The sequence below is a fragment of the Nuphar pumila genome, chromosome 1, assembly GCF_984573655.1.
Source record: "Nuphar pumila chromosome 1, dmNupPumi1.hap1.1, whole genome shotgun sequence".
Classification (NCBI taxonomy): Eukaryota; Viridiplantae; Streptophyta; class Magnoliopsida; order Nymphaeales; family Nymphaeaceae; genus Nuphar; species Nuphar pumila.
In genome coordinates, this window is record NC_143249.1 from 15,071,439 (window position 1) to 15,099,224 (window position 27,786).

The 27,786-nt window shown below is 39.5% G+C and overlaps 1 protein-coding gene across 1 annotated transcript in view; it reads left to right on the plus strand.

The window, feature by feature from the left end:
• The first annotated feature begins 880 nt into the window (after nucleotides 1–880).
• Nucleotides 881–27,786, plus strand: part of LOC149848085 (small nuclear ribonucleoprotein SmD1a-like) — a 39,096-nt gene continuing 12,190 nt past the window's right edge. Inside the window, exons 1-2 of the mRNA XM_090018477.1 lie at nucleotides 881–935; nucleotides 1,026–1,102. Of these exons, the coding sequence (XP_089874603.1) occupies nucleotides 922–935; nucleotides 1,026–1,102 (91 nt within the window). The 5' untranslated portion in view covers nucleotides 881–921. The remainder of the gene's footprint in view (nucleotides 936–1,025; nucleotides 1,103–27,786) is intronic.

Here is a 27,786-nt window from a genome sequence, read left to right on the forward strand (position 1 = left end):
ATTTCTTCTGGCTAAAAAAAACATATTTTTATTGAAAAAGTACAATGTAAAGGCTGATTTCGATTATTCATTTGGTTTGTTGGTTCATGTGTGACTCCAAACCAACTTTGTTTTAGAGTCATTTGAATCATAATCACAAGATGTCCTTGCAATTATGATTCTCATGTAAATGTGTTTCACCGCTTCTTTTGTTCCATGTTTGTTTGGTCATGCCAATGAGATTCATTACCTCGTTTGCATGGGACAAATATCATGAAACAATACCAAACATTTCCTAAATCTATCATATTGAACACATTCATAAAGTAAGATTGAGTAAAAACAATTTGCATCACGACTCATGACATTTTAAAATTAATTGTAAGTTCAATGATTAATATATATATATATATATATATATTTCAAACCATTTATCTCCCAAACCGACTCAAACCCTTTTTAAAACATGGAACTGAAACTGACATGAGGGTTGCATTCTTGGTAAAAAACAAGCTGATTTTTGTTAAATCGCCCTCCTAGAGGAAAAGCAAGTCCCCTTTAGCCCTTATACTTTTCTTCTTTGATAAGACTTAAAAAGAAAAAGTCTAAATAGGATTCTTTTGTTTCCATAAGACGCTCATGGGCACAGAGACCTGGACCATTCTAAGCCTGGGCTGGGTTCGGTTGGTTCTCATGCCATGGTCAACGGCTCTAACATTATTGGGGGACTTTATACATTTGGGAAGGAAAAGAAAAAATAAATCTCGACTCGGACTCGGATATCGACTCCGGTTCTAATAGTGTTTTTGACCTTTTGTAACCGATTCGTTTCGGATTCACAGACCCTCCCAACAGGAGGTTTGAAAAATAGCATAAATCGCGGCTCCAGACCTTCGGTCTTTTCCTCCTCCAAGCGCCCAAAGAAAAAGACTCCTTTCAACGATGAAGCTTGTTAGGTAACAACCTCTTTCTCCTTCTTCTAGTTCTTTTCTCCTATTTTTTCTGGAAAAAAATGTGAATTGTGTTTGGTTCGCGCTGGAAACCAGGTTTTTGATGAAACTGAACAACGAGACGGTCACCATCGAGCTCAAGAACGGGACCGTCGTCCATGGAACTATCACCGGTACGTCGCCAGGACAAGATTTCTTCTGATTTACCCTTTTAAGCGTTTTTTGTTAGCTCCAGAGTTTGTGTGTTTTCCTCCTTTTTTTTCGGGCATCTTCAGGCTTTTTCTTGTTCTTGTTAGTTTTTTTTTTCACGAATCCTAAAAGTTAGGGTTTTGATGATTACATTTCGTTTTTTGTGCTCCCTTATGCTTTTGGTTTCGTTTTCTTGAGTTATTGAGTTTTTGTTTGTTTTTTTCATGCTCGGAAAATACGTGGTGTGGTGTCTCTGTTTGCATTCCGGATGAGCTCGGGGTGATGCTTTTTAAGGTTTTGAAGGATACATTTAGGCTCTGTTTGGGAGCCTTACATTGAGATGAAAAAACCATTTCCATAAACATGGGTTTGTCAAAATATGGTGTTGAGGATGGAGTTGCCGAAAACAGCTTCTTGCGAATTGTGTTGAAATGTGGTGTTGGGCCTGCTAACTCCCAAATAGCGAAGAGCATGAGAGTACCGGGGGAAACGACAAACGACCCCGATTCAAGTATCCCGAGCCGAGTTTAGTGGAGAATAACCATAATGCTTTTGATGTTGTTGAGCGTGTGTGTGTATGTGCGCATATATATATATATATATATATATATATGCTATTTGTGAATTTTCTCCCCTTTTGGGTTATTTAAGTCTACCCATTGAAGATGGAGCGGGATTCATGGTGATGGTGATGTGTGCGATTTTTTAGTTGAATCATGGTGTGAAATATAAGACGTGGTCTTTTTGAGTTTGTTCTTTGATAACTTCTTCCTTGCACATGGATGAGCTAAGCACACTGCTCACTCTTTCCTTCATGTGTGGGCAGGGGCCACTAATTTAAGATAGGGTGGGCACAAATGCACAGTAAAAAAATAATTTCTATAATAATAAACTATACTAGCAAGTGCAAAAAAAGTTGAGGAACTACTAGTTGAAACTAAAAAAATGTTTTCAGTAATAAAGAAAAATGTTTTCAGTAATAAAGAAAATTATTTAATAACTGCAGAGTATTATAATAACATGCATGTGCATTCCAAAATTTAGCTTTGTTCAATATAAAGACCAAAAAAAGTAGCTTCCATGAATAATGCAATGACTGAGCTCAAACTTCAATCTTAAAATGCATTCAGCAAGATGTGACAAAGGAACACAAGCATCCTACAAATAAATAGCCAATTAATTAGTTAATCTTTCAAAATTTTTACAAAGGACATTATAAATGTTTTATAAATAGTTAGAAAAAGTACAAGCCACTTAAAACAAAGAGGAACATCAAACATATTTAATAATTTGTATATCTTTCACCAATTTATCTTTATCATAAGGTCAATAAATGAAAGCACCAGCTCAATGAACAACAACAACAACAACAACAACAACAACAACAACAACAACAACAACAACAACAACAACAACAACTACGCCTTCATCCCAAAACAATTGGGGTCGGCGATATGAACCAACAAAGAAAATCATTCTGGGTCTTCCACTTGAATCCTTCTCCTCCAATCATTTCTATCCAATGCCATGTCCTCGGTGAGGTTCAAAGCATTCATATCCTTTCCTATCATCTCCATCCAAGTCTTCCTAGGCCTACCCTGACCTCTTTTAACTAATATATTTTCCCATTTCTCCATCCTTCTAACTGGAGCATCATTAGGCCTTCGCCGAATATGTCCAAACCACCGTAAACGATTCTCTCTCATCTTATTTTCAATGGGTGCAATGCCTACCTTCTTACGTATCTCCTCGTTTTGAATCTTATCTTTTATTGTATTTTCACACATCCATCTAAGCATACACATCTCATCTACACTCATTTTTTGAATATGATGTCTCTTGTCAGCCCAACATTCCGTACCATATAGTAAAGCGGCCTGATAGTCGTCCTATAAAACTTTCCCTTCAACCGCAATGGCATTCTACGATCACACGACAATGCAATTGCACTTTTCCATTTCATCCACCCAACCTTTATCCTATGATTTACGTCTTCATCAATTTCTCCATACTTTTGAATGATAGATCCCAAATATTTGAAACAATCATCCACCGATATTTCTTGCTCACCAAGCTTCACTACACTCCCATCACTACTTCGTTGCTTACTAAACCGACATTCCATATATTCTGTCTTACTCTTACTCAACTTAAAACCTCTTGCTTCCAATGTCTGTCTCCATAATTCTAACTTAGCATTAACCTCAGCTGTAGACTCATCAATCAAAACAATATCATCAGCAAACAACATACACCACGACACATTTTCTTGAATTGATCTCGTAAGCTCACCCATCACTATAGCAAATAGGAAAGGGCTTAAAGCAGTTGTCACCCCTCCACACGTGCGGACATTGGTTACTACTCCTTCATACATATCCTTAATTATACTAATGTACTTGAGATAAACACCTTTCTTCATCATTGTCCACCAGAGAACGTCCTTAGGTACTCTATCGTATGCCTTTTCCAAATCAATAAAAACCATATGCAAATCTTTGCTCCTCTCTCTATTTCTCTCAATAAGTTGTCTAAGAAGATGTATAGCTTCCATAGTTGATCTTCCAGGCATAAAACCAAATTGATTCTTCGATATCATGACAACCTTCCTGAACCTAGACTCAATCACCCTCTCCCAAAGTTTCATAGTATGACTCATGAGTTTTATATCACGATAGTTTGTGCAATCTTGTATATCACCCTTATTCTTATATAGAGGCACCAAAGTACTCTTCCTCCACTCATTAGGTATCTTATTTGTCCGCCAATTATTGTTAAAAATATTTGTCAACCATTCTAAACCTTTTTCTCCCAAGCATTTCCAAGCCTCGATAGGTATACCATCTGGGCCAACTACCCTTCTTGATTTCATTTTCTTCAAAGCTTCTGCAATTTCTTTCTTTTGAATCTTGCGCATGAAGTCACGATTCATCTCATGAAAAGGAATGGACAAGTCTCCAAGATCCTGAGCATGACTTCCATTAAATAGCTTATCAAAATAATCTTTCTATCTCTCCTTAATCTCCTCATATTTGACTAAAACCCTTTGTGTTTCATCTTTGATACATCTAACCATACCTAGATCCCTCGATTTCCTATCTCTCATCTTTGCAAGCCTATAAATATCCTTCTCGCCCTCTTTGGTATCCAACTTGTCATAAACCTCCTTATATACCTTATCCCTCGCGTTTCGAACTATTTTTTTAGCTTCCTTATTTGCTATTATATACTTCTCCAAATTCTCATTATCACGACTCTTACTTAGATTTCTATAACATTCTCTTTTAACCTTAATAGCTAATTTGACATCCTCATTCCACCATGATGTATCCTTACCTAGCGGCGCACCATCTTTAGACTCACCAAATACCTCCTTAGTCACCTTTTCTCATGCCACCCGCTATCTTATTCCACATTGATTCTGAATCCTCCTCGAGATACCAATCAGCTTCCTTAACTATCTGCTATACAAACATTCTTTGTTTAGCTCCTTTCAGTGCCCACCACTTAATTCTAGGATCTATCCTATGTCTATCCCTTTTGCTGCATTGTCTAATTATAGGATCTAAAATTAAGACTCTATGTTGTGTAACTACACTTTCTCCCGGTATAACCTTACAATCGATGCAATGACTCCTATCTCTCTTTCTAAGTAGGAAAAAATCTATCTGACTCGTATTAATCCCACTTTTAAATGTTATTAGGTGAGACTCCCTCTTCCTAAACCAAGTGTTTGCTAAGATCATATTATAGGACAAACCAAAATCTAAAATCCTTTCTCCTATATCATAACCTCCATGGATACTCTAAAATCCATCCCTACTAATGCCTACATGTCCATTAAGGTCACCGCCGATGAAAAGCTTTTCTCCATAAGATATCCCTTGTACTACTCCATCTAAATCTTCCCAAAATTGACGCTTAATGGAATCATCTAAACCTACTTGAGGTGCATAAACACTAATAATATTAATAATATCCGTATCTAATACTAATTTAATAAGTAAAATCCTATCACCCTTCCTACGGACCTCAACTACATTACCTATAAACTCACGACTCATAACAATCGCTACTCCATTCCTATTTCTATTTATTCCTGTATACCAAATCTTATATCGCCAAGGTTCTATCACTTTTGCCTTCTCACCTACTCATTTGGTCTCTTGTAGACATAAAATATCAATCTTTCTCCTACATTCGTATATCGAATTCAAAGTTTTTGATTTATACCAACCCAATGAACAAAAGATAATAAAACTAACGATTCATATATCAAATTCAAAGTCAAAGGAATTTCCTAATACTGAGATGAAGACCCTCTTCAGGTATGTAACCAGGATCCAGAGGGTCAAACTATTAAAGTCAAAGCTTACAATTGAGTTTTTTCTGAATTGTGCTTGTATTCATTATAGTTCGATTCCTAAGGACTGCAATCACGTACCAAAAAGCATAGTTAAGATGGGAACCCTGATTGTTGGTCGAGTTTGGAAGGATAAACCACTAGATTAGTTTCCTTCTTATAAAAGTTTTTGATTTATAGAGTATGCTTGTAAGTGGTAGGGGTCTTCCTAACCTCAACTTGCCCATCCCCCCCAAAACAAAGAATTGATAAAGTTATAATCAATCATGTAAAAAACTTTATCAAAAAGTTAGAGATTAGATGATATTGCATGCTAAATAAAGTTATGAAACAAATAGTAACTTAAAATTAACTGGTTGCAGTAAAGCTACTATTAGAGTTGTTTATATTATAATCCTATAGTACTATAGTGCTAAAAAATTAAGGCAATGGGATCATTAAAAAAAAAGTTCAAACCATAAACCAGATCCTATGTAGGGAAAATTATAATGAACATTGACTAATCACAACATTACCTGAATATTCAACCCCAAATCAATTATGCCATGTTTCAAACCCTCACCAAAAGCTTCCAATCCCTTTCTTGATATGTAGCTGCAACTAATAGAGAAAAATAGATGCACCCGTAGACATATAAAACACACCTTGACACATACAGGTGCATGCACTATTATGTGCAATTGACTTGTATGCTAATCAAACTTCGTTTTTGATATGAAATAAGATAAACATAGAGTTAGCCAGCTGCCCAGAAATCTGAACCAAAACCAATCCATTGACATCCCTAGTTTAATTGGGTTGCAATTGTTGCCTAAAATCCAAAGAGACCTAGGTCAGAGCCAAGCTTATTAAGAACACATCTAGTTTGGTCTTGGAAAGATAAGACCTAGGCTCAACCCAATCCCATTAAGACCCAGGATGAGTTAACATTACCTTCAATCTTCTAACCACGATGTCCTAAATAATCCATCTATAAAGATATGTTAATTCCACATTATGTTAGCATGAAATAGTTGAAATCCATTCATTTCATAGAATTATATGGTAATTCCTCTCTAACTAAATACTGGCAAAACCAAAAGGAAAATGAAACATCAAATTAGATCATGCCATTTGGGGCCTTACAAATTTCAATTGCCATTTATACGACCAAAACAGATAATCAATTCTCATGGCAATGCAGAAATCAAAATTTGAGAACTTTATGAAAGAAACATATGTTAAAAAAGTCTCTCATGCATATAACCCATCCAATAGCAATCAAAAAATAATCAACAGATCTGTTTTAAAACCCAACCTTCCTGTCAAAAGTAATCAATTTATAGCTAGAGAAGATTTAACCCTATGTACAACAATTTCCAATACATTTTATGAAAGCATAGCGATCGAAAGCCTTACAAAAAATGACGAACACATCAATTAACTTAAAACAAGCGGACAAACATCTAATACACTTTTAATTTAAGTCTCAATACTGAAAATCATAAATGAACAGATATAACAGAAAAGAACCAAGGCAAGCAGTCTGCCCTATTTTTTGTGCATCAAAATTCCATATTTACCAGTGATACATTAAGAATTTAATGAAACCCCAACTTTCCCCAAAAGGATAAATTAAAAAGAAAAAGACAAGCACAATGTGGATTAAATCCCGTCAAAATCCCCACATCAAGCCATAGAACTCACTAAAGCAAGAATGATCCACATCTGAATTTTTTTCACTGTAAGCCACAACGACCATTCTAAAACAAAGTCATTTGTCATTTTTAAAGAGATTAAGTTTAAGCACCTTCCAGAAAATCATCAGATCCCCTAAAAAAATGCATAAAATAAAACTTAAAACCCTAATTATTCACCAGATCACAAAATCAAACGAGTTTGATCATGATTATTCATCTGCTTTTCGTAATCCTGACCAAATCAAAAGCAAAAAATCTCAAAACCCCCACAAAAACTCCAACTGATTAAGCCCAAAATCTTCAATAAATTGATATTAAAAGACTAAGAGAAGGGAATGTTAAAATATATGCAATCAATATATTTATATATATATACTTATATATATACTTATATATACATATAAATATATTTATCCACCTACCCGATAAGGGGTAGTTTTGTAAATTCGCCCAATAGGGGCATTGTAGTCTTTTTCCCTTTTCTTCTTTTTCTCTTATTTCTTTTTTGTTTTTTTTTGTATTTTTTGTGCATTAAATGCACACCCATTGGGGGCCCCAACAAAGAGTCGTTGGGCCCCCAACGGTCACAATTGTGACCGTTGGGAGCCCAACGACACCTTGTTGGGACTCCCAATGGTGCCTCTCTCTCTTTTCTCTAACTCTCTCTCACTCCTCTCTTGCCTATAAATAAGTGGGGTCTCCCCCTTTGTAATGTGTGGCTTCTTCAAGCCTCTTTGTGCCTTTATAAGATTTTATGCTTTCTAGCCATTATTGGCTTTTGTGTATGTCCTCTTTTGGACTTGTTCTTTGATTTCTATGTGTGAATGTCCATTGTAGGACATACATTTCTTTTCCGCATATTTCATTACAGGGAAACCAATAAGAAACTCACCAAATGCCAAGGGGACCACATCTGGGGTCAGGGGCGGAGCATCTCACAGAGGGCAGAGGGCTAGAGAGAGAGAGAGAGAGAGATCGACTGCGGCTTGTCACGATTTCTGTAAAAGAAATCGTGACCTAAACATGTATTTAATGTTACATTACAATATGGGTCGGGCACCACTGCCCACCCTGACCCGGTCAGGGTGGGCACTATCCACCCTTACCCATATCCTCTTAAGAGATTTCTACGGGTCAGGGTGGGCACATCCCCACCTTGCTTGTTGTAAGTTTTTCTCTTTTGTTCCTGTATTGAGTAAGAGAAGAGAAAGAGAGAGGGAGAGAAGGAAAGATATCGACTGCAGCTTGTCACGATTTCTGTAAAAGAAATCGTGACCTAAACATGTATTTAATGTTACATTACAATATGGGTCGGGTGTGGTATATCCAGACCCGATAACTAAATACATGGTTTACATACATGGACGGTGACATGGATCGGGTCGGATCCTGCACCTTTTTCACCCTCCCTCAAGTTGATCATGGTTTTGGACCATGAACAACTTCTTTTAAGCATCCAAAAGCGATCCTTGGTTAACCCTTTGGTAAATATGTCTGCAACCTGTCTTTCAGTACTGACAAACTCAGGTTCAATCTCTTTTTCTTCAACCTTCTGCCTCACAAAGTGTTGGTCGATCTCAATGTGTTTGGCACGACTGTGATGTACTGGATTGAATGACATATTGATAGCACTTTGATTGTCACAGAGCAAGGTAGTGTGGGAGATCTTTTCTCCTACTTCAGTTAGAAGATGCCTGATCCATGTGACTTCGGCAGTGGCAGCAACCATGGATCTATATTCAGCCTCAGTGCTGGATCTAACTATAGCTTTTTGTTTTCTGCTGCTCCAAGAGACTAAATTTCTTCCAATGAAGACACAATATCCTGATGTAGATCTTCTTTCGTCAGGATCTCCTGCCCAGTCTGCATCACAATATACAGTAATTTCGTGCTTGTTTTGGCCATGGGACTGTGGTAAATATATCAATCCATCCCCAATAGTCCCTTTCAGATATCTAATGATCCTCTTGACCGCTTCCATATGTCCAGTACGTGGCGCATGCATAAATTGAGACACTTGATTGACTGAATAGACAATATCAGGTCTAGTGAATGTGAGGTATTGTAACATTCCTATTATGCTGCGATACCTGGTGGGGTATCACACAGATCTCCATCATGAGCGCTAAGTTTTTGATGAAGTACACTCGGAGTTCCTAGAGGTTTGCAGTCTTTCATGCCTGCCGTGCTGAGAACATCTACGGTGTACTTGTGTTGAGTGAGTGTCAATCCATGAGCCTGGTTATCAACTTCTACACCAAGGAAATAGCGTAGAACTCCAAGGTCTTTCATTTTGAACCTTTGACCTAATAAGTCTTTTATTTTTTGGATGTGGTCCGCAGAGTTTCCTGTGATGATAATATCATCGACATAAATTAATAATAGAGTAGTCACAGACTGACTTTTAAAAATAAATAATGAGTGGTCCAACATGGAACGTGAAAATCCATGTTTCTGAATCTCTGATGAGAAGCTATCAAACCAAGAGCGAGATGCTTGCTTCAGGCCGTAGATTGCTCTTTTTAACCTGCATACATGGGTTTTACAATTTTGTTCTTGATATTCAGGGGGTTGTTCCATGTATACCTCCTCCTTCAAATCCCCATGTAAGAATGCATTTTTTATATCAAGCTGACTCAACTTCCATCCATGTTCAACAACCAGGGAAATGATAATTCGAATCGTTCCCATTCTTACAACCGGACTAAAGGTCTCATCATAGTCTTGCCCTGCTTCTTGAGTGAATCCTTTTGCTATAAGCCTTGCTTTATATCGTTCAATGGTTCCATCTGGCTTGTACTTGATTTTGTAGATCCATTTGCATTCGACAACATTTTTGTCAGGTGGTCTGGGAACAACTTCTCATGTTCCACATTCATGCAAGGCTTGCATTTCATCATTCATGGCTTCTACCCATTTCATAGAAGCTGCTGCCTTATAATACATGATGGGCTCTTCATCCTTATTGATGGCAGTTAAAAACAGTTGAAAATCCAAGGAGAAGTTGTTATAACTAACCCACCTGTCAATAGGATGCCGTATGCGATTTGATTTTCTGACTGCGAGGGTATTAGAAGGAGTAGGATTGGCGACTGAGACATGATCTAAAAGGCTTGATGTTGTCGGTTTCTGTCTGGAATAGACAATGCCTTTGTATCTGCCCGGTACCTCCTCGACATTCTGTGATCCCGACGTCCCAGTGTCCTCAAAGACCTCTTCTTCTTGTTGCGCGCAATCTGAGGAACATGTTTCATTGGAGCCAACAAAAAGTTCTGAGCTTAGCCAAGGATAGTAAATTTCAGGTGGCATATTTGTTGTGTCAGCTCTGTGATCAAAATTTTATTCATCAAAGACAACATTTCTTGAGGTTCTGATACGTTTGTTGGTGGGATCATAACACCTATATCCTTTGTAGTCATCTGCATATCCCACAAATCTGCACTTTTGGGCTTTATCTTGAAACTTGTTTCTCAGGGACTGATCGATATGCACATAGCAAACACATCCAAAAACACGCAGATCATAATAACTAGGATAAGTTCCAAAAAGACAATGATAAGGAGACTTATTTTCCAGAATAACCATAGGCAGTCTGTTTATCACATGCACGGTAGAATGGAAAGCTTCTGTCCATAAGTTGATGGGAAGATTGCTGTCATGAAGCATACTCATGGCACTTTCAACGATATGCTCGTGTTTTCGTTCAGCAATTCCATTTTGTTGAGGGGTGTGAGGACAAGACACCCTTCTTCCTATTCCGTTATTTTGAAGAAAAGAGATAAAATCACGGGATGAGAATTCCCCACCTCCATCACATTGGAAAAATTGAATGGACTCAGAAAATTGATTTTTGACAAGGGAAAAAAAATTTTGAAACAAAGAGAAGACTTCCGACTTATTTTTTATGAAATATATCCAAGTGTATCGAGTATAGCTATCAACAAAGATTAGATAGTATTTGCTCCCAGATCCAGAGGCAACTGGGGCAGGTCCCCATACATCAGAACAGATTATCTCAAAAGGTTTTGAAGCTCTCTTATTAATGGAATGAAAATGCAATACATGACTCTTGCAGGAAAGGCAACTGGAACATTTGTGACTGTTCTCATCCCTATTTAGACTTTCTTTTGGAATGAGATTATTAGATACAAGTTTCTCAATGAAATGACCCCCACAATGTCCTAATCGACTATGCCATAAGAATGACTTATTACATTCAGAAATACTAAAAACATTAGCAGAAGAGGATGAACACGACTCTAATGAAGACTCTGAACTCAGGTGGACAGGGCGAACTGCATGATAAGGAGCTTCTTCAAAGACATACATATTGCCTCGTCTCTTTCCTTCAGCGAATGTTTCCCTCGTGCGAAGGTCCTTGACCTGCACAGAGAAGTGAGTGAATTCAACTGAAGCATTATTATCATCAATAAGTTTGGAAACAGTGACAATGTTTTTCTTAATGTCAGGAGCATGAAAAACGTCAGAAAGAGTAAGAGTGGAATTTGACATGGGAATGACAGTTTTTCCAACATGAGAAACAGGGTGGTGGGATTCATCTCCAGTGACAATCTTACTTTTTCCAAAATAAGGAATGAGATTAAAAATCTTACCTGCATCACCTGTTATATGAGTCGCTGCCCCTGAGTCGACAAACCAGGTGCCTTCATCGCTCTGCTTCAATTTCAACTTTGACAAGGCAGATATCAGCAAATCTTTAATCTCTCCACTGCTTGAGAACTTCCTTTTGTTTTCTGTCTGTGGACCCTTTCCTTTATTCTCTGGATTATGCCAACAATTCGCCTTGATATGTCCCTTTTTGTTACAAAGAAAGCAGGTAGGAATGGATCTTGACCCGTGCGCATGAGCTAACATATTTGGAATAGGAAGCAAACCACGCCCTCCGTGTCCACTTCGCCCTTGTCCTCCTCGTCCGGGTCCTCTACCATAAGTTACCCCTGTGGCGAAAACTTCCTGAGAATTTGTGTGAACGTGAGATTCCTCAGAGAACCCTTTCAGAGTCATCTCATACTGAATTAATTTTGCTCGCAACTCATCAAAGGTAGGAAGGGCAGGAAGACACAATAGGGAAGTGACGATCATGTTGTAGTCGGATCCCAATCCACTCAGAGTCTGTTGTACCATATCGCTGTAACTCACCGCGCATCCTATAACTGCAAGTTGGTCTGTGATAGTCTTCATCTTGTTCAGATATTCCATGATGGTCATGGAATCTTTTCTCAACATCTGAAATTCCCTCTTGAGAAAAACCATTCTCGCCTGCGAAACTTGTGAATATGTTTGAACCAATTTTTCCCAAAGTTGTAGAGCAGTACAATTGTCGGGAATGGCAACAAGGACCTCTTGAGACAAGGTGGAAGTTATGTATGCAACCACTGATTGGTCTTTCCTTTCCCAGTTGAGGTACTCAACATTCTTGACATACACAATTGAACTTACTCCTTTGTCGTCTTTTTCTTCTCTCGTAACAAATTCGAGTGGGACGGGAGTGGTTCCATCAAGGTGACCTAAGAGACCTTGACTCCTTATAAAAGGAATGATTTGTCTCTTCCAAATCAAGAAGTTTGAGGTAGTTAACTTTTCAGAAACGAGTTGAGTGAGAAAACTTGAGGAAAGATTGGATGAAGGGGAATGAAGATCCATGAAAAAGGAGTTGTAATAAGAAAGGAAACCTCCTTTTTTTTTGAGTATTCACAGAGTGCTCAGTCTGCAGTTAGAGAGGTTTGCTGATCGCCTTCTTCCTCTTTTTTTTTTTTTTGCGCTGAGTAACTCAAAGATAAACGACCAGGAGCTGTCAGAACTTCGGAATCCACTTCAACCCTTAGCTGGATCTTCGCTCTGATACCATGTAAGTTTTTCTCTTTTGTTCCTGTATTGAGAAAGAGAAGAGAAAGAGAGAGGGAGAGAAGGAAAGATATCGACTGCGGCTTGTCACGATTTCTGTAAAAGAAATCGTGACCTAAACATGTATTTAATGTTACATTACAATATGGGTCGGGTCTGGTATATCCAGACCCGATAACTAAATACATGGTTTACATACATGGACGGTGACATGGATCGGGTCGGATCCTGCACCTTTTTCACCTGTAATGTGGCTCCACCCTTGTGTGTGGGACGTTCAGTTGGTTCTCATTCTTTGATGCTGAGGTCATCTATCTGATAGAATAAAAAAGAAAATGATGGTTTTCTACCTAGTCTGTTAACATAATATCAGGTAAATGCATAGATTTTTTGGGCATATCTTCTCAGTCTTGGGGGGCCTATGTTGATCTAATTCTGGCTTTGTTAAAGTCACTGATGACTGAATTAAGGTGGTTGTACTTTGTGTAACACTGGTGTTTCAAGATGCCAATTGTATCAATGATCTATTGAAATTTGATCAAATCTTTGAGTCAAACTATGTGACAACGACATAAGTTATTGGATACAGACCTTGGTTAAATTGTGCTTCCACTTCAGGCATTGTATATTGGGTTATGCATTGTCGCATTAATTATGCATATCCAAACATGGTGCTTCATCCTCGAGTTGTGTCATGAGGCTCCTGTCAAGAGGTGATTCAAATCCAAAGATTGGTTGAAGTGGGTACCTGGTTTATGTAAGAAAGTGCTTAGTCCGCTGAAATCTTGGAGTTATAGTGGGTTAGCTTTCGTCTTGTTTGGAAACCTTGAAAACTAGGGCCAATATTATTTCCTGGCCAAAAGATGAGGTTGCAGTCACTTCAAGGTGATCGCTCTTTGGGCGACCAACCTGCTAGAACTTTAAAAATGGATGCATGAGCTGAACTCAAAGGAATTGTCTAATGTGGGCCTGAAAATCAAGGGTTTGGGAGTTAAAATTTATGAGTAGAGAGTAAGTGAAGAAATTGTTAAGATATATATATATATATATATATATATATATATATATATATATATATATATATATATATATATATATATATATATATATATATATATATATATATATACTCATGTAAACCGAAATACCCATCGTATTTCAGTCTTTTCACTGTAATAGGCGTCAGCCCATTAGGGGCTGACCACCTTTTATTCTTCTTTATTTTTTTGTACCTTTTTTCAGCTTTTTTGTATTTATGGGGCAGCTCAAACTAGCTGTTGGAGCTGCTATGACCGTTGGGAACAGCCCGAGAGCTACTTTGAGCTGCTCCCATGTGGTCTCATGTATTATAAATAAGCCTTCAAGGCCTTGTATTACTTGCTCTCTCAAGAGAGCTTTCCTATGCAATAACAAGAATATTCGACCCTTGTGCGGCTGGTGTGGCTTATTCAATCAAGTGTTATACTTGATTGAAGTGTGTTCTTGCAAGTCCATAAGTGACATATTTTGGATTTAATGCATTTCATTATATGGTATCATAGCTTTGGTGTTTTTTAGGCATTATTTCAATAATATCAAGAGGAGGATCGTGATAGCATCAAGAGGAGGATCGTGGGCTTGGTGAAACAACGAATCGTGGATCATTGCATCGGGAAGCACATTATCTCTCAATCAATTGTGTATTCTCGTTATTTCTCTCTCTCTCTCTCTCCTTATTGTAAAGAAATGGAGAATGAAAGGGAAGTAATCGTCTCCATTCCGATACGCCTAAGTGATACAAACTATGTGATGTGGGCATCCATAGTAAAACACAAAATATGGGAAAAAAGTCTATGGGGTTTGGTGGATGGTACCGAAAAGGAGCCTAAATTCATTCTCACCAAAATTGAGAATGGAAAGAAAGTTGCTCTTCAAGGAGAAGAAATGTCTAAAGCCGTTTCCGATTATGAAAAGAAATGGAAAGAGTGGACGATGGGTCATTCCAAAATAATTTGATGGCTCATCAATAGTGTGGACATACACAAGTGCTCTAACTTAGCGAAATTTGATTTCTCTAGTGATGAGTGAAAATATCTTAAAGACATGTATAGTCTTAAAGATATTGCTCACATATGTAATGCTCAAAATAAAGTAAGAACTATGACTCAAAGAGAGATGAACACAAGGGAATATTACAATGCACTCTCTCTCCTTTGGGATGAATTAACTATTTTTGAGCCAAAATGACATTACCCTCAAGATATAGAACTCTGTGAAAACCAAATTAAAACAGAGCATTTCTACCAATTTGTTAATGGGCTTAGCCCGAATTTGAAGGGACCAAGTTGGCTCTCCTTAGAGGAGGTGTACCATTCATAGCCGAAACTCTTGAGGAGTTAACTATAAAAGAAAATAGATTAAAGAAGCCAACCGGCTCAAAAGAAGAATAATCCATGCTTGCTATGTCAAAGCCCCGTAATCACACTAGGAGTTATAAACCTTGTCACTTTGTGAAAAATGAGAATGAAATAAACTCCAATAACTATGAAAGAAGCGACAAAAGAGGTGACCATGAATACAAAAAGGGTGGCAAAATCATATGCTATCATTGTTATGAATCGGAATACATCAAGTTTTTTGTCCCAAAAGAAAGAAAGAAGATCATAGAGATGATAAAAGAGTTGCTTCGGTTGAAAGGAATGATGTAGATGACTCCAAATGTATCTGCTCACTATCTTTGGTTCAACTAATGGAGGCACTACAACCAATGTTTAAAGCTCAAGCTTCTTCTTTCTTCGGAACGGTCGTATCCACAAGTGGTAACCCTAGTAAGACTTTTTGGATCCTTGACTTTGGTGCCTCTTTTCATATGACTCCAAATAAGTTCATATTATCCGAATGTCATACTAACTCAAATAATTTTTATGTTTCAACTGCCGACGGAACATCTTTGAAAATTCACAGTTTTAGAGTTTTTCAAAAACAACCAACCTTTCACATACCAAATATTAGAGTAATACCAAAATTAAATTTAAATCTTTTATCTGTCTCTCAAATTACGGATCATGGATGCAAAGTCTTGTTTTCATCTAATAATTATTTAATACAGGATCTCCAGTCCGAGAAGCCGACTGGGCGAGGCCATAGAAGAGGAGATCTCTATGTAATAGACAATCTTGAGTTATCAAAACATATTTTTTGTAATTTTGTAAAAAATAAAGATATAAAAAATTAATGCAAAAGACTAGGACATCTTAGTGTGTCCAAATTACACTTGTTTCTATTTCTTACAAGTTATAAAGAAAGAGATTTTATGTGCGAAGATTGCATTCTTGGTAAAATGAAGTCCTTACCCTTTGGGCCAAGACATTTTATATCTAAAAATCCATTTGTATTAGTACATTCGGACGTGTGGGACCAACTCCAGTTGTATCCAAAGGAGGTGTATCTTATTATGTTGTGTTTGTAAATGACTATAGTAGACACTCTTGGATATTTTTCTTAAACATAAATTAGAAGTATTTGACTGTTTTAAAATGTTTCATTGCTATACAAAGACTCAATTTAAAACCAATATTCAAATCTTTAGAATCGATTTTGAGGAAAAATTTGTGTCAAAAGAGTTCAAAAATTACCTTAGTCTATATGGGATTATTCATCAAAATTTTTGTTCATACACTCAACAAAATGGACTAGTTGAAAGAAAGCATAGACATATCATTGAGACAATTAGAATACTTCTTATATCAAGAAATGTTTCAAAAAGTTTTTGGGCCGAAGCTGTCTTTACGGAAGTTTATCTGATAAACTGAATGCCTTAAAAAAATATTAAAAATATCTCTCCTATTGAAAACTTACTTAAAACATCACCCGATTATAAAAGGTTAAGTGTCTTTGGATGTAAATGTTTTGTCCTTACTAATAAAAATAACAAACTTTCCCCAAAAACTATCCCTTATGTTTTCTTAGGCTATGCCGAAAATCAAAAGAGATATAAATGTTATGACATTGAAAGAAACAAATTATATGTTTTACAAAATGTTATTTTTCTTGAAAATAAAAATGGTTTTAGCAAAGAAAAAATCCAAGAGAGTTGTGATTATTCATTTCTTTTTTACCTTGTCAATGACCATGAAAGGTGTGAAAACATTCATGATATGTATGAGAGTGAAAATAAAGACACTCATGATGCAAATGAGAATGCAAATGAAGGTCTTAATAATATAAATCTATTTCATTGTAACATACAAACCTATACTCGACGTACCGAAGACCATCCACCATGTGCTTTAGAAAGATATTCCCAAAATCAAGATCTAAATTCTTCTAGTATTAGAAAATCCGTAAGAATTTCAAAAACTCCTAGTAGATTTGTATCCTATGATTCTTTTGAACAAAAGTATAGATAATGTCTAATGGCCATACACTCATATATAGAACCAACATCCTACTATGAAGCTAAAAATCATCAAGAATGAATTAAGGCAATGAATGATAAATTAGAAGTCTTAAAAAAAGCAAAAACCTGAAAAATCCAAACATTACTTAAAGGAAAACTATAGGATGTAGATGAGGCTAAAAAATAAAAACTAAATGGGTCTGGACATTAAAAAGATATAAAGATAGGCTAGTAACCAAGGGATACAATCAAGAATATGAGATAGACTATAACGAGACGTTTGCTCCAATCGTTCGAATAACTACTGTTAGAACTCTGATTTCTATAGCATCAATTAAAAAATGGCCAATCTTTCAAATGGATGTAAAAAATGCTTTTTTGAATGATAATCTGGATGAGGAGGTGTACATGGATCATCCACCAGGTTTAAGATTAGCACATGGGAAAATCATTCGGTTATGAAAAGCCTTGTATGGTTTAAAACAAGTTTCCAAAGCTTGGTATGATAGATTCAGTAGTGTGATGACACAACTTCATTTTAAATGTTGTTATAGTGACACTGCGTTGTTTGTTAAGTCTTCCAATGCGAGAATGATAATATTACTATTTTATGTAGATGACAAAGAGAGAATTAATCAGATCAAAGATGTGCTTAAAGACAACTTTGACATAACAAATCTTGGTTTTTTATGATACTTTCTTGGAATAGAAGTGACTTACTCACCTCGTGGTTATTTTTTGTCGCAGACTAAGTATGCAACATAGATCACAGAACGATCAAGACTCTCAGATAAAAAACGAGTTAGATACTTCAGAGGTCATAAATGCAAAAATGAAGAAAGATGATGAAGAATCTCTGAAGGATCCAACCCCATACAGACAAATGATTGGCGCTTTGTCTTATCTCTCCATTACTCGTCCTGATATTTCTCATGCTATTCATTCTGTTAGTCAATTTCAGCATGCTCCTACTACAGTACATACGAGTGTTGTAATGAGAATTATTAGATATATTAAAAATTATATCAATTATAAAATATTTCTATCATCCTTTTCCTCGTTAGAAGTCATTGCATATTCTGATTCTAACTGGGGGATGTGAATGATAGACGCTCAACCATTGGTTCTTGTGTTTTTGTAGGTGATTCTTTAATTTCATGACGATGCAAAAAGCAACAGAAGGTGTCTCTCTCTTCCATTGAAGTTGAGTATCGTGTCATGACAATAACTATATCTGAGTTAGTATGGTTGAGACAACTAGTAGAGGACTTGAGAGTTCACATTGTAGAACCCTGAAGATTATGTTGTGATAACAAGAGCTCTGTATACATTGCAAGCAATCATACATTCCATGATAGAATAAAATATATTGAAATGAATTGCCACTACGTTCGTGAAGAATTTCTAAAGAAGACCATCACATTGCCTTACGTTCCATCTGAGTATCAACTAACAGACTTCTTTAATAAAGCACTCCTGTTACCAAGATTTTACTTCCCACTTGGCAAACTCTCGGTTGTTCCACCATGAGTTTGAGGGAGGGTGTTAAGATATATATATACTCATGTAAACCGAAATACTCATCAAGGTATTTTGGTCTTTTCACTGTAATAGGCGCCCATTAGGGACTGACCACCTTTTATTCTTTTTTATTTTTTTGTACTTTTTTTCAGCTTTTAGCTGTTGGAGCTGCTCCCTTGTGGTCTCATGTATTATAAATAGGCCTTTAAGGCCTTGTATTACTTACTCTCTTAAGAGAGCTTTCCTATGCAATAACAAGAATATTTGACCCTTGAGAGGGTGGTGTGGCTTATTGATGCAGTCCAAGTGGAGGAGGAGTGAAGAAAACAGCAGCCCACCGTGAATTGGTGTGGCTCCAACTCTTTATTAATCTCAATAAAGTTCAATAATCAATGGGAAAACAGTCAACAGTAAAGAACTGAAAGGAAAAGAAACAAAAATGCAAAATAATAAATGAGGAAAGCAAGAATGCTGAAAGAAATAGACGACTGAGCCTTTTTTCCAAATTCTCTACCCACGCAACCCTAGGTGTGAGCCTTTTAAAGGCTAATTAGTGGACCCGGGTCGCGGGTCCATAATTGAATCCGACCCACGATCCGGGTGATCTTCCATCTGCTGTTGGTTCTGGGTCGTGCGAACTCCACCACGCCTGAAGTAGGTGCGCAGGGGTACCTCCCTGCGTCGTGGCTCCGTCCCTGCAAGTGGATCATACACGCGAGGCAGCTCATCTGTCCTTTGTGGTAGATCGGGCGACACTATGGGTCCAATCAGGTCCTGCCCTGCATCATTCTCCCCTGGTTGGGAAGAAGTCGGCTCTGACGACTTGTTGTTGCCACAGTAAGTATATAGATCAACCACGTTGAAAATAAGGGAAATATGCCAATCATCGGGCAGCTCAATGAGGTAGGCATTCGAACCCAACCGCTGAAGGATCCTAAAAGGACCATACTTCTTAGGACTTAATTTGCTATAGGTGCCGACAGGAAAACGCTCTGGACGCAGATACACCCAGACGAGTTGACCGACTTGGAAGTGGACATCACGACGACCTTGATCTACGAAAGCTTTGTAGGCCTCGTAGCTTTCAACAAGTTTGGCACGGACTTGTCTGTGAATGTCACGCATATATTCGACGGCATCAAAGGCATCCAGAGCTGGAGTTGAGAGATCTGACACAGGGGCTAGATCAACGACATGGGTGGGTGACCGACCATACACAACTTGGAACGGAGATTTACCAGTAGAACGGTTAATGGAGTTGTTATATACGAACTCGGCTTGGGGCAATACGAGATCCCAAGTTTTGACATTTTCCCCCACTAGGCTCCGTAACAAATTTCCTAAGGTGCGATTCACAACTTCGGTTTGGCCATCGGTCTGGGGGTGATACGCACTACTGAATTGAAGCTTAGTCTTTAACAGGGCCCATAACGATTTCCAAAAGTGACTCATAAAACGCGTGTCACGATCAGAAGTGATTGTGTGGGGTAGGCCATGGAAACGGGCAACGTCCTTGAAATAATAGGAGGCAACTAAAGAGCCATCGGTGGTTCGCTTACACGGGACAAAGATAGCCATTTTGGAGAACCGGTCAACAACTACTAAAATTGAATCAACACGACGTGGTGTTCGGGGAAGGCCCACGATAAAATCCATGGATACGTGCTCCCACGACCTTTCAGGAATGGGTAACAGAGTGTACAGATCACTATTCTGACGATGACCCTTGGACACTTGACACACATGACACCCTTGGATGAACTTGACAACATCTTTGCGCATTTTAGGCCAAAAGTGTCGTTCATCTAAGAGAGCGAACGTCTTATCATGCCTGAAATGCCCGACTAACCCTCCTTCATGTAATTCAGAAATCAAGTGGAGCCTAAGGGAGAAATCGGGCACACACAATTTGTTCCCACGGAAGAGGTAACCATTATCAATACAAAAACGGGGGTCGAGGGTGTGATCTGAAGAAATGCACCCTTCCCTGACTTTGTGAAAATTCGGGTCTGTGGGGTATAATTCCTTGCATTGTTCGAAGCCAATGACCTGCACTGACATAGTCATCAGAAGGCTGTTCTTTCTACTAAGAGCGTCAACCACCTTGTTCAGGGTACTAGATTGATGGCGAAGTGAAAAAGTGTACTCTTGCAAGAAGCTGACCCACTTGGCATGACGAGCACTCAACTTCCTTTGACTATTCAGATACTTCAAGGCCTCATGGTCCGTGTACAAAACAAATTCCTTATAAATGAGATAATGTCTCCAATAACGAAGGGCTTGTACCACAGCATAAAACTCAACATCGTAAGTGGAGTATTGGCACCTGGCCTGAGTCAGCTTCTCACTAAAGAAGGCAACGGGTCTACGATTCTGACTCAGGATAGCGCCAATCCCTACTTTGGAGGCATCACACTCAACCTCAAAGACTGCACTAAAATCAGGGAGAGCTAAGACAGGAGCACTGGTAATTTTTTCTTTGATGAGCGTAAAGGCTTTTCCAGCCGCGGGCGTCCAATGAAAACTAGTACCTTTTAGGCACTCCGTGATGGGGGCCATGAGGGTACTAAAATTTCTCACGAAACGTCGGTAAAAAGTGGCTAACCCGTGGAAGCTACGGACCTCTCCTATAGTCTTTGGGGTAGGCCAATCGACAATCGCGCGGACTTTGGCGGGGTCGGCCTTGACGCCATCAGCTGACACAATAAAACCTAAGAACACAACACTGGACGTCATAAACTCATACTTTTTTGCATTGGCATACAATTTTTCCTTCCTCAAAATACCTAAGACTTGACCCAGGTGACTCAAATGATTGGGCAATGATGAACTATAGATCAAAATGTCGTCAAAGTAGACAACAACAAACTTCCCAATACACGGACGCAAGACTTGGGTCATCATGTTCATGAAGGTACTTGGGGCATTAGATAACCCAAACGGCATGACGAGCCACTCGTACAATCCATCACGTGTCTTGAATGTCATTTTCCACTCATCCCCTTCGCGTATACGAATCTGGTGATACCCGCTTTTTAGATCTATTTTAGAGAAAATGGAGGCACCAGATAACATATCAAACATATCATCCAAACGGGGAATGAAAAAACGGTATTTGACTGTGATGCGATTGATCGCACGACTATCGACACACATGCGCATGGACCTATCTTTCTTAGGAGTGAGTAGGGCGGGTACGACACAAGGGCTAACACTCTCGCGAATGAAACCCTTTTTCAGTAATTCCTGAACCTGTCTTAATAATTTAGTGTGCTCAGAGGGGTTCATGCGATATGCGGGAAGGTTGGGTAGACTCGACCCTGGCACAAAGTCAATGGCATGTTGAACTACCCTTGTCGAAGGTAATCCATCAGGTAGGTCATCCGACATAATGTCGCGGAACTCCTCTAGAAGAGGGGCAACGTCTGCGGTAATGGACACTGACGAACTCGTCACTGGCTTTGCCACTAGGGCATAACAATAACCGTCTTCCTGACAATGGTTTAGGAAAAACCGGTACGAGAGGCCTGCGAGACGGGGGATGCGCTCAGGTTTGTCCACGGTGGGAAAGCCGGTCTCCTTGATAGGTAGAAGGACTATCTTATGGCCTTTAAAGATAAAAGAGTATGTGTTCTTGCGGCCATCGTGAGTTGTCTGGCGATCAAACTGCCAGGGACGTCCCAAAAGAATGTGACACGCATGCATAGGGGCTACATCACACCACACCTCATCGTGGTAGTGTTCTCCCATGGAAAATCGGACTAGACATCGCTGAGTGATGGGAACCTCGTTTCCTTTCTTGAACCAGGCCATTTTATAGGGTTGGGACAACTTCTTGGTGTTGAGTTTCAAGGTAGACACCACACTCTCAGACACCATGTTCTCACATGCTCCGGTGTCAATGATGACATCACAAGCGTGACCCTCACAGTTACACCGGGTCCTGAAGATGTTATTCCTTAACCACTTTGATGGGGTCGATTCTCGGGGTGTGGTCAACACATGACGGATGGACAACAAGCTTTCGACGTTACCGTCGAACTCTATAACGCCCCTCTCATCCTCGTCTTCAACAAATGACTTGTCATCACTATCACTCTCACTTGTGGATGTTGACTCTACAATTCCTTCAACAAGATGGGTGTTCCTGCTCACGGTGGGACACTTGGACGTGACATGCCCTAACTCTTGACATCTAAAACAACGAAGGGTTGACTCACTAGGTTTGGCTTTGGACCGAGTGTTGAAAGCTGGGCCTGACTGGTCAACTTTGCTAAGGTCTGCTCTAGGCTTTGAGTCACTAGGGGAGCTTGCTCCCCTGGTTGGGAAACTCGACTTAGGTCGACTGGTGGGTTCACTACGGGATGTCCTATATTCTTGTCTCCTCTTCAGCTTGTCCTCGATGTTCATGGCGTAACTGCTGGCCTGATCTAATGTCTCTTCTGTGACACAACTAAAATCATCAGATATAGCAGGACAGAGACCCGAAATGTACCTCGTGACCTGCTGACGCGCTGTTTCCTCAATCTGCACACGCAGGGACAGATGATGGAACTCCGCGGTGTACTCTGCTACAATTCGTTTACCTTGGCGCAGGGTCAGGTATTCCTTGTAGGCTCGCTCGGCGTGATCCGAAGGCACGAACTTTGACTGCATCAGTCTTTGCATTTCCTCCCACGACTGGACGCGCTCTAATCCCTGCCGCTCCCTCGATCGTTGTAGCTCCACCCACCATGTCTGTGCTAGGCCTCTCAATCGCGTAGACGCTAGCGAGACACGACGATGTTCAACGACGGTGTGGTAGTCGAAGAAGAACTGCACTGCATAAGACCAGTCGAAAAACTGCTCCGCGTCGAATCGCCCCGCAAACTCCGGAAGATCCAGTTTCACGCCATAAGTGGAGGAGTGGTCTGGTGCTCTCTGTTGTCGCGGCTCCACCATTCCTGCAGGATGCTCGTTCCAGAAAATATCGTCGTCCCATACTGCTTCATTGTCCGTACTACGATATTGCTCGTCGGAATGCTGGTGCTGTCGAACTCGCCCGATGGGGGGTCGGCGGTCAGGACGCGCCGGTTCCTGCTGACATTGTCGCGGTCTGGTCTGCCCGTGGGCGGGCACCACCTGTGGCCGGTATCGTGGTACTGGAATGACGGGAAGTCCAAGGTAGGGGGGAGGGTTCGGGTGAGGTTCGGGTTCCTGGCGGGTAGAATTGTTATAATATGGTTGTGGGTTAGGAGTATGGTGTTGGGTCGGATGTTGTGTTGGGTTTTGGGCCAGGGTTGGGTAAACAGGTGGGTTTGGGTTTGGGTTTGGGTTTGGGTATGGGTATGGGTATGGGTATGGGTATGGGGCTTGGTGGGTATATGGATGGGTTGACTCGCCCGATGGGATATGGATCGGGCCCATTCCTACACTACTCGTCGGACCCAGATAGGGGTGGGCTGGATCGGGGTTCGCGTTGTGGGGATAATAGGCTTGGTTTGAACTCGATCCCCGATCCATAAGATTATGGGTCTGGTTTTGACCCGGCTCAAATCCAAACTGGAGCTCCGTCCGGGTCCGATATGGGTTATGGTCGGCATGAGGTATATTTTGAGGGTCAGAATTAATGGGTTGGTTCTGGTTCGGGGCTGCCCGCAAACCGGAACCAACTAGGTAGGCTGGGTAAGGGGTGTCTGTTAAATATGTATATGTAAATGAATATATTTCTGTACTGTATTGTACCACTTGTACAACATACTGTACTGTATTGTACTACTGTACTGTATTGTACAGCATACTGTACTGTATTGTACTACTGTACAGCATACTGTACTGTATTGTACAGCATACTGTACTGTATTGTACTATTGTACTATATTGTACTGTATTGTACAGCATACTGTACTGTATTGTACTATTGTACTGTATTGTACCACTCGTACAACATATAAATATCAATGGAAAGGGGAGAAGACATTACGCCCAACATTTTTTTCTCTCTTCCCTCTTACCTCTCTCTCTATCTCTTGCTACGATAGTAAGGTGACTCCCACATCTGATTTCTCACATGGTATCAGAGCCAAGGGCGTGGTAATCACGATCATCTGGAAGGCCCCTAAGGACCTTGACGTGCGTTTTTGGGCGTTCTCAAGGAAAGTGTTTTTTTTTTTCATCTTTTCTCTGTTGTTTCTCCGTTGAATCACTATATTTCGACGTCGTTTCTTCATTTCCTCATATCGTGCATCTTTTCCTTCTTACATATTCTGTTATCCCCAATTTTATCAACCCTAATTTCTGTTTTCCCCAAATTTGGGAACCCTCATTTCTCAAAAGTGCCTCTTTTCTCAAACTTCTTGTGATTTCTTATCTATTTCTTGCAATATAGTTGATAAATCGTACATTCTGCACGATTAACTAAAAAATCGTGATTTCCAAAACTCAAAAATTTCTGTCCGTACGGTTCTGTCCGTACAACCTACGAATTTCTGTCGTGCTGTTTGATTCATCTTTGATCTTCTTCCTTATGGATTCTAAAATCAGCACCGGATTTCTTTCTCAACTTGTTTCTCACAAATTAACTCATGATAACTACTTACTTTGGAAACACCAAATTCTGCCGTTTATCCGAAGTCATGGTCTTTCCGGGCATCTGGATGGGGGATCACCCGCCCCACCTATGACTATTACGCAAGAGGTAACTGGTAATGATGGGAAGGTGAGTTGCATTGCTATTCCAAATCCTGTGTATGATGTTTGGTTTCAGAAGGACCAATCTGTGGTTGCCTATTTGACTGCCACGTTATCTGATCGTATATTACAAACTATCTCTGACCATTTTACTGCTGCAGAACTATGGAGACATCTTGCTCACTCTTATTCACAGGTTTCTGAATCACGTGCACTTCAACTGAAATGGCAGTTCCAATCTATGCGAAAGGGAACTAAGACCATTACTGAATTTCTAGGGGATATCAAAATTATCATTGATCAGTTGGCCGCTATTGGATATCCTGTTTCTGACAGAGATGTTGTTCAGCAGGTATTGGGAAGCCTTGGGCCCCAATATCGTATGTTTTGCACTGCATTACAGGTTGCCTCTACACTTCCATGCTTTGAGGATTTACAGGCCAAACTCCTACAGTATGAAGTTAGTTTGACTCAAGATCATCTTATTGATGATCCTCATCCTGTCATGTTTACATCTGGGTCTACCTCATTTCGTCCACCTGCTGCTCATATGGGCCGTGGAGGACTCCTTCCTACTCCTACTGCTCCACCTGCCACTAGAGGTACCCGTGTCCCTACTTGCTTCCATTGCAACAAGCGTGGCCATGTGAAAGCAGATTGTTGGCACAACCCACAGAATCGCAATAAGGCAGGGAGGCCAGGACCAAGAGCTGGACAGATGAATGTTAGACAGTTTCAGGGGCAGCCGCAGGGAAATTTTCGAGCACATCAGGGTACTGATCAGGGACAGAGTGCAGGGTTGCCACATGATGTGCAACAAATTCTGATGACTGCATTTAACAACATGAATTTGCGTCATAATGATGATGGAGTTTGGTATATTGATTCTGGAGCAGCCGCACATGTTACTTCTGATGCAGGTAAACTTTCCAACATGGTTCCTTATATTGGCACTGGCACTATTGTCACGGGAGATGGTTCCCACCACCCTATTTCTCATACTGGAAATGCATTTCTCTCTTTGTCACAATCTACACTACCATTGAAAAATGTCTTACTCACTCCTGCCATTGAGAAAAACATTTTATCTGTTTCTAAATTGGTTGATGAAACAAATTCATCCATGGAATTTACTCCGTCTTCTGTTTGTCTTAAGGACCTTCGAACCAAGAAGATGCTCGCTAAGGGTGAACGACGCGGAAACATGTACGTCTTCGAAGCAGCCCCCGGGACTTTGAAGACGTCATCTACCGTGTCTCCATCTTTTCCTGCTTATTTGAGTCAGTCTTCTTCTGTTATGCAATGTAATAAGCCAGTTTCTTGGCATCGTCGGTTAGGTCATTGTAGTCAAGGGTTCCTTGACAAATTGTCTTCTCAGGGTTTTATTCCCAAAGTCAAATTAGATCATAAGTGTCCTAGTTGTAATGTCTGCAAGAGTCATGTACTTCCCTTTCAAAGTATCAATAAAAGAGCTTCCAAGCCATTTGAAATTATTCACTCTGATGTTTGGGGCCCAGCTCCTGTTTCATCTCTATCTGGCTCTCGTTATTATGTGTTATTTCTTGACTCTTTCACTCGTTACACTTGGATTTACTTTATGAAATCTAAATCTGAAGTGTTCAAACTTTTCAAACAATTCCATGCTCTTGTTCAGAACCTTTTCAATTCAAATATCACTTATTTCCAGTGTGATGGTGGTGGAGAATACATATCTCATGATTTTAGTGAATATTTAAAGGACCATGGCATCACACGTAACTCCTCTTGTCCTTACACTCCACAACAGAATGGAGTAGCAGAACGTAAGCATCGGCATATTGTTGAAACCGCGTTAAGTATGATGCACAATATTGATATTTCTTTCTCTCTTTGGACTGAGGCCTTTCACACTGCAGTGCATATCATTAACAGGTTGCCTATGGAATTATTAGGAGATCAGTCTCCTTATTATTTGCTTCACGGTTCTCACCCTTCTTATGATGATTTGCATGCTTTCGGATGCATTTGTTATGTCCATGTGGATCATTCTTTACGTAACAAGTTTCAGGACAGAGCAGTTCAGTGCAGATTTCTGGGATATGCCGATGGGTATAAAGGATATAGATGTTATGATCCTATTTTGGGTAAGATTAAGGTGTCTAGAAATGTTGTTTTTGATGATGACCATTTCAGCACTTGTGATACTTCTCAGGT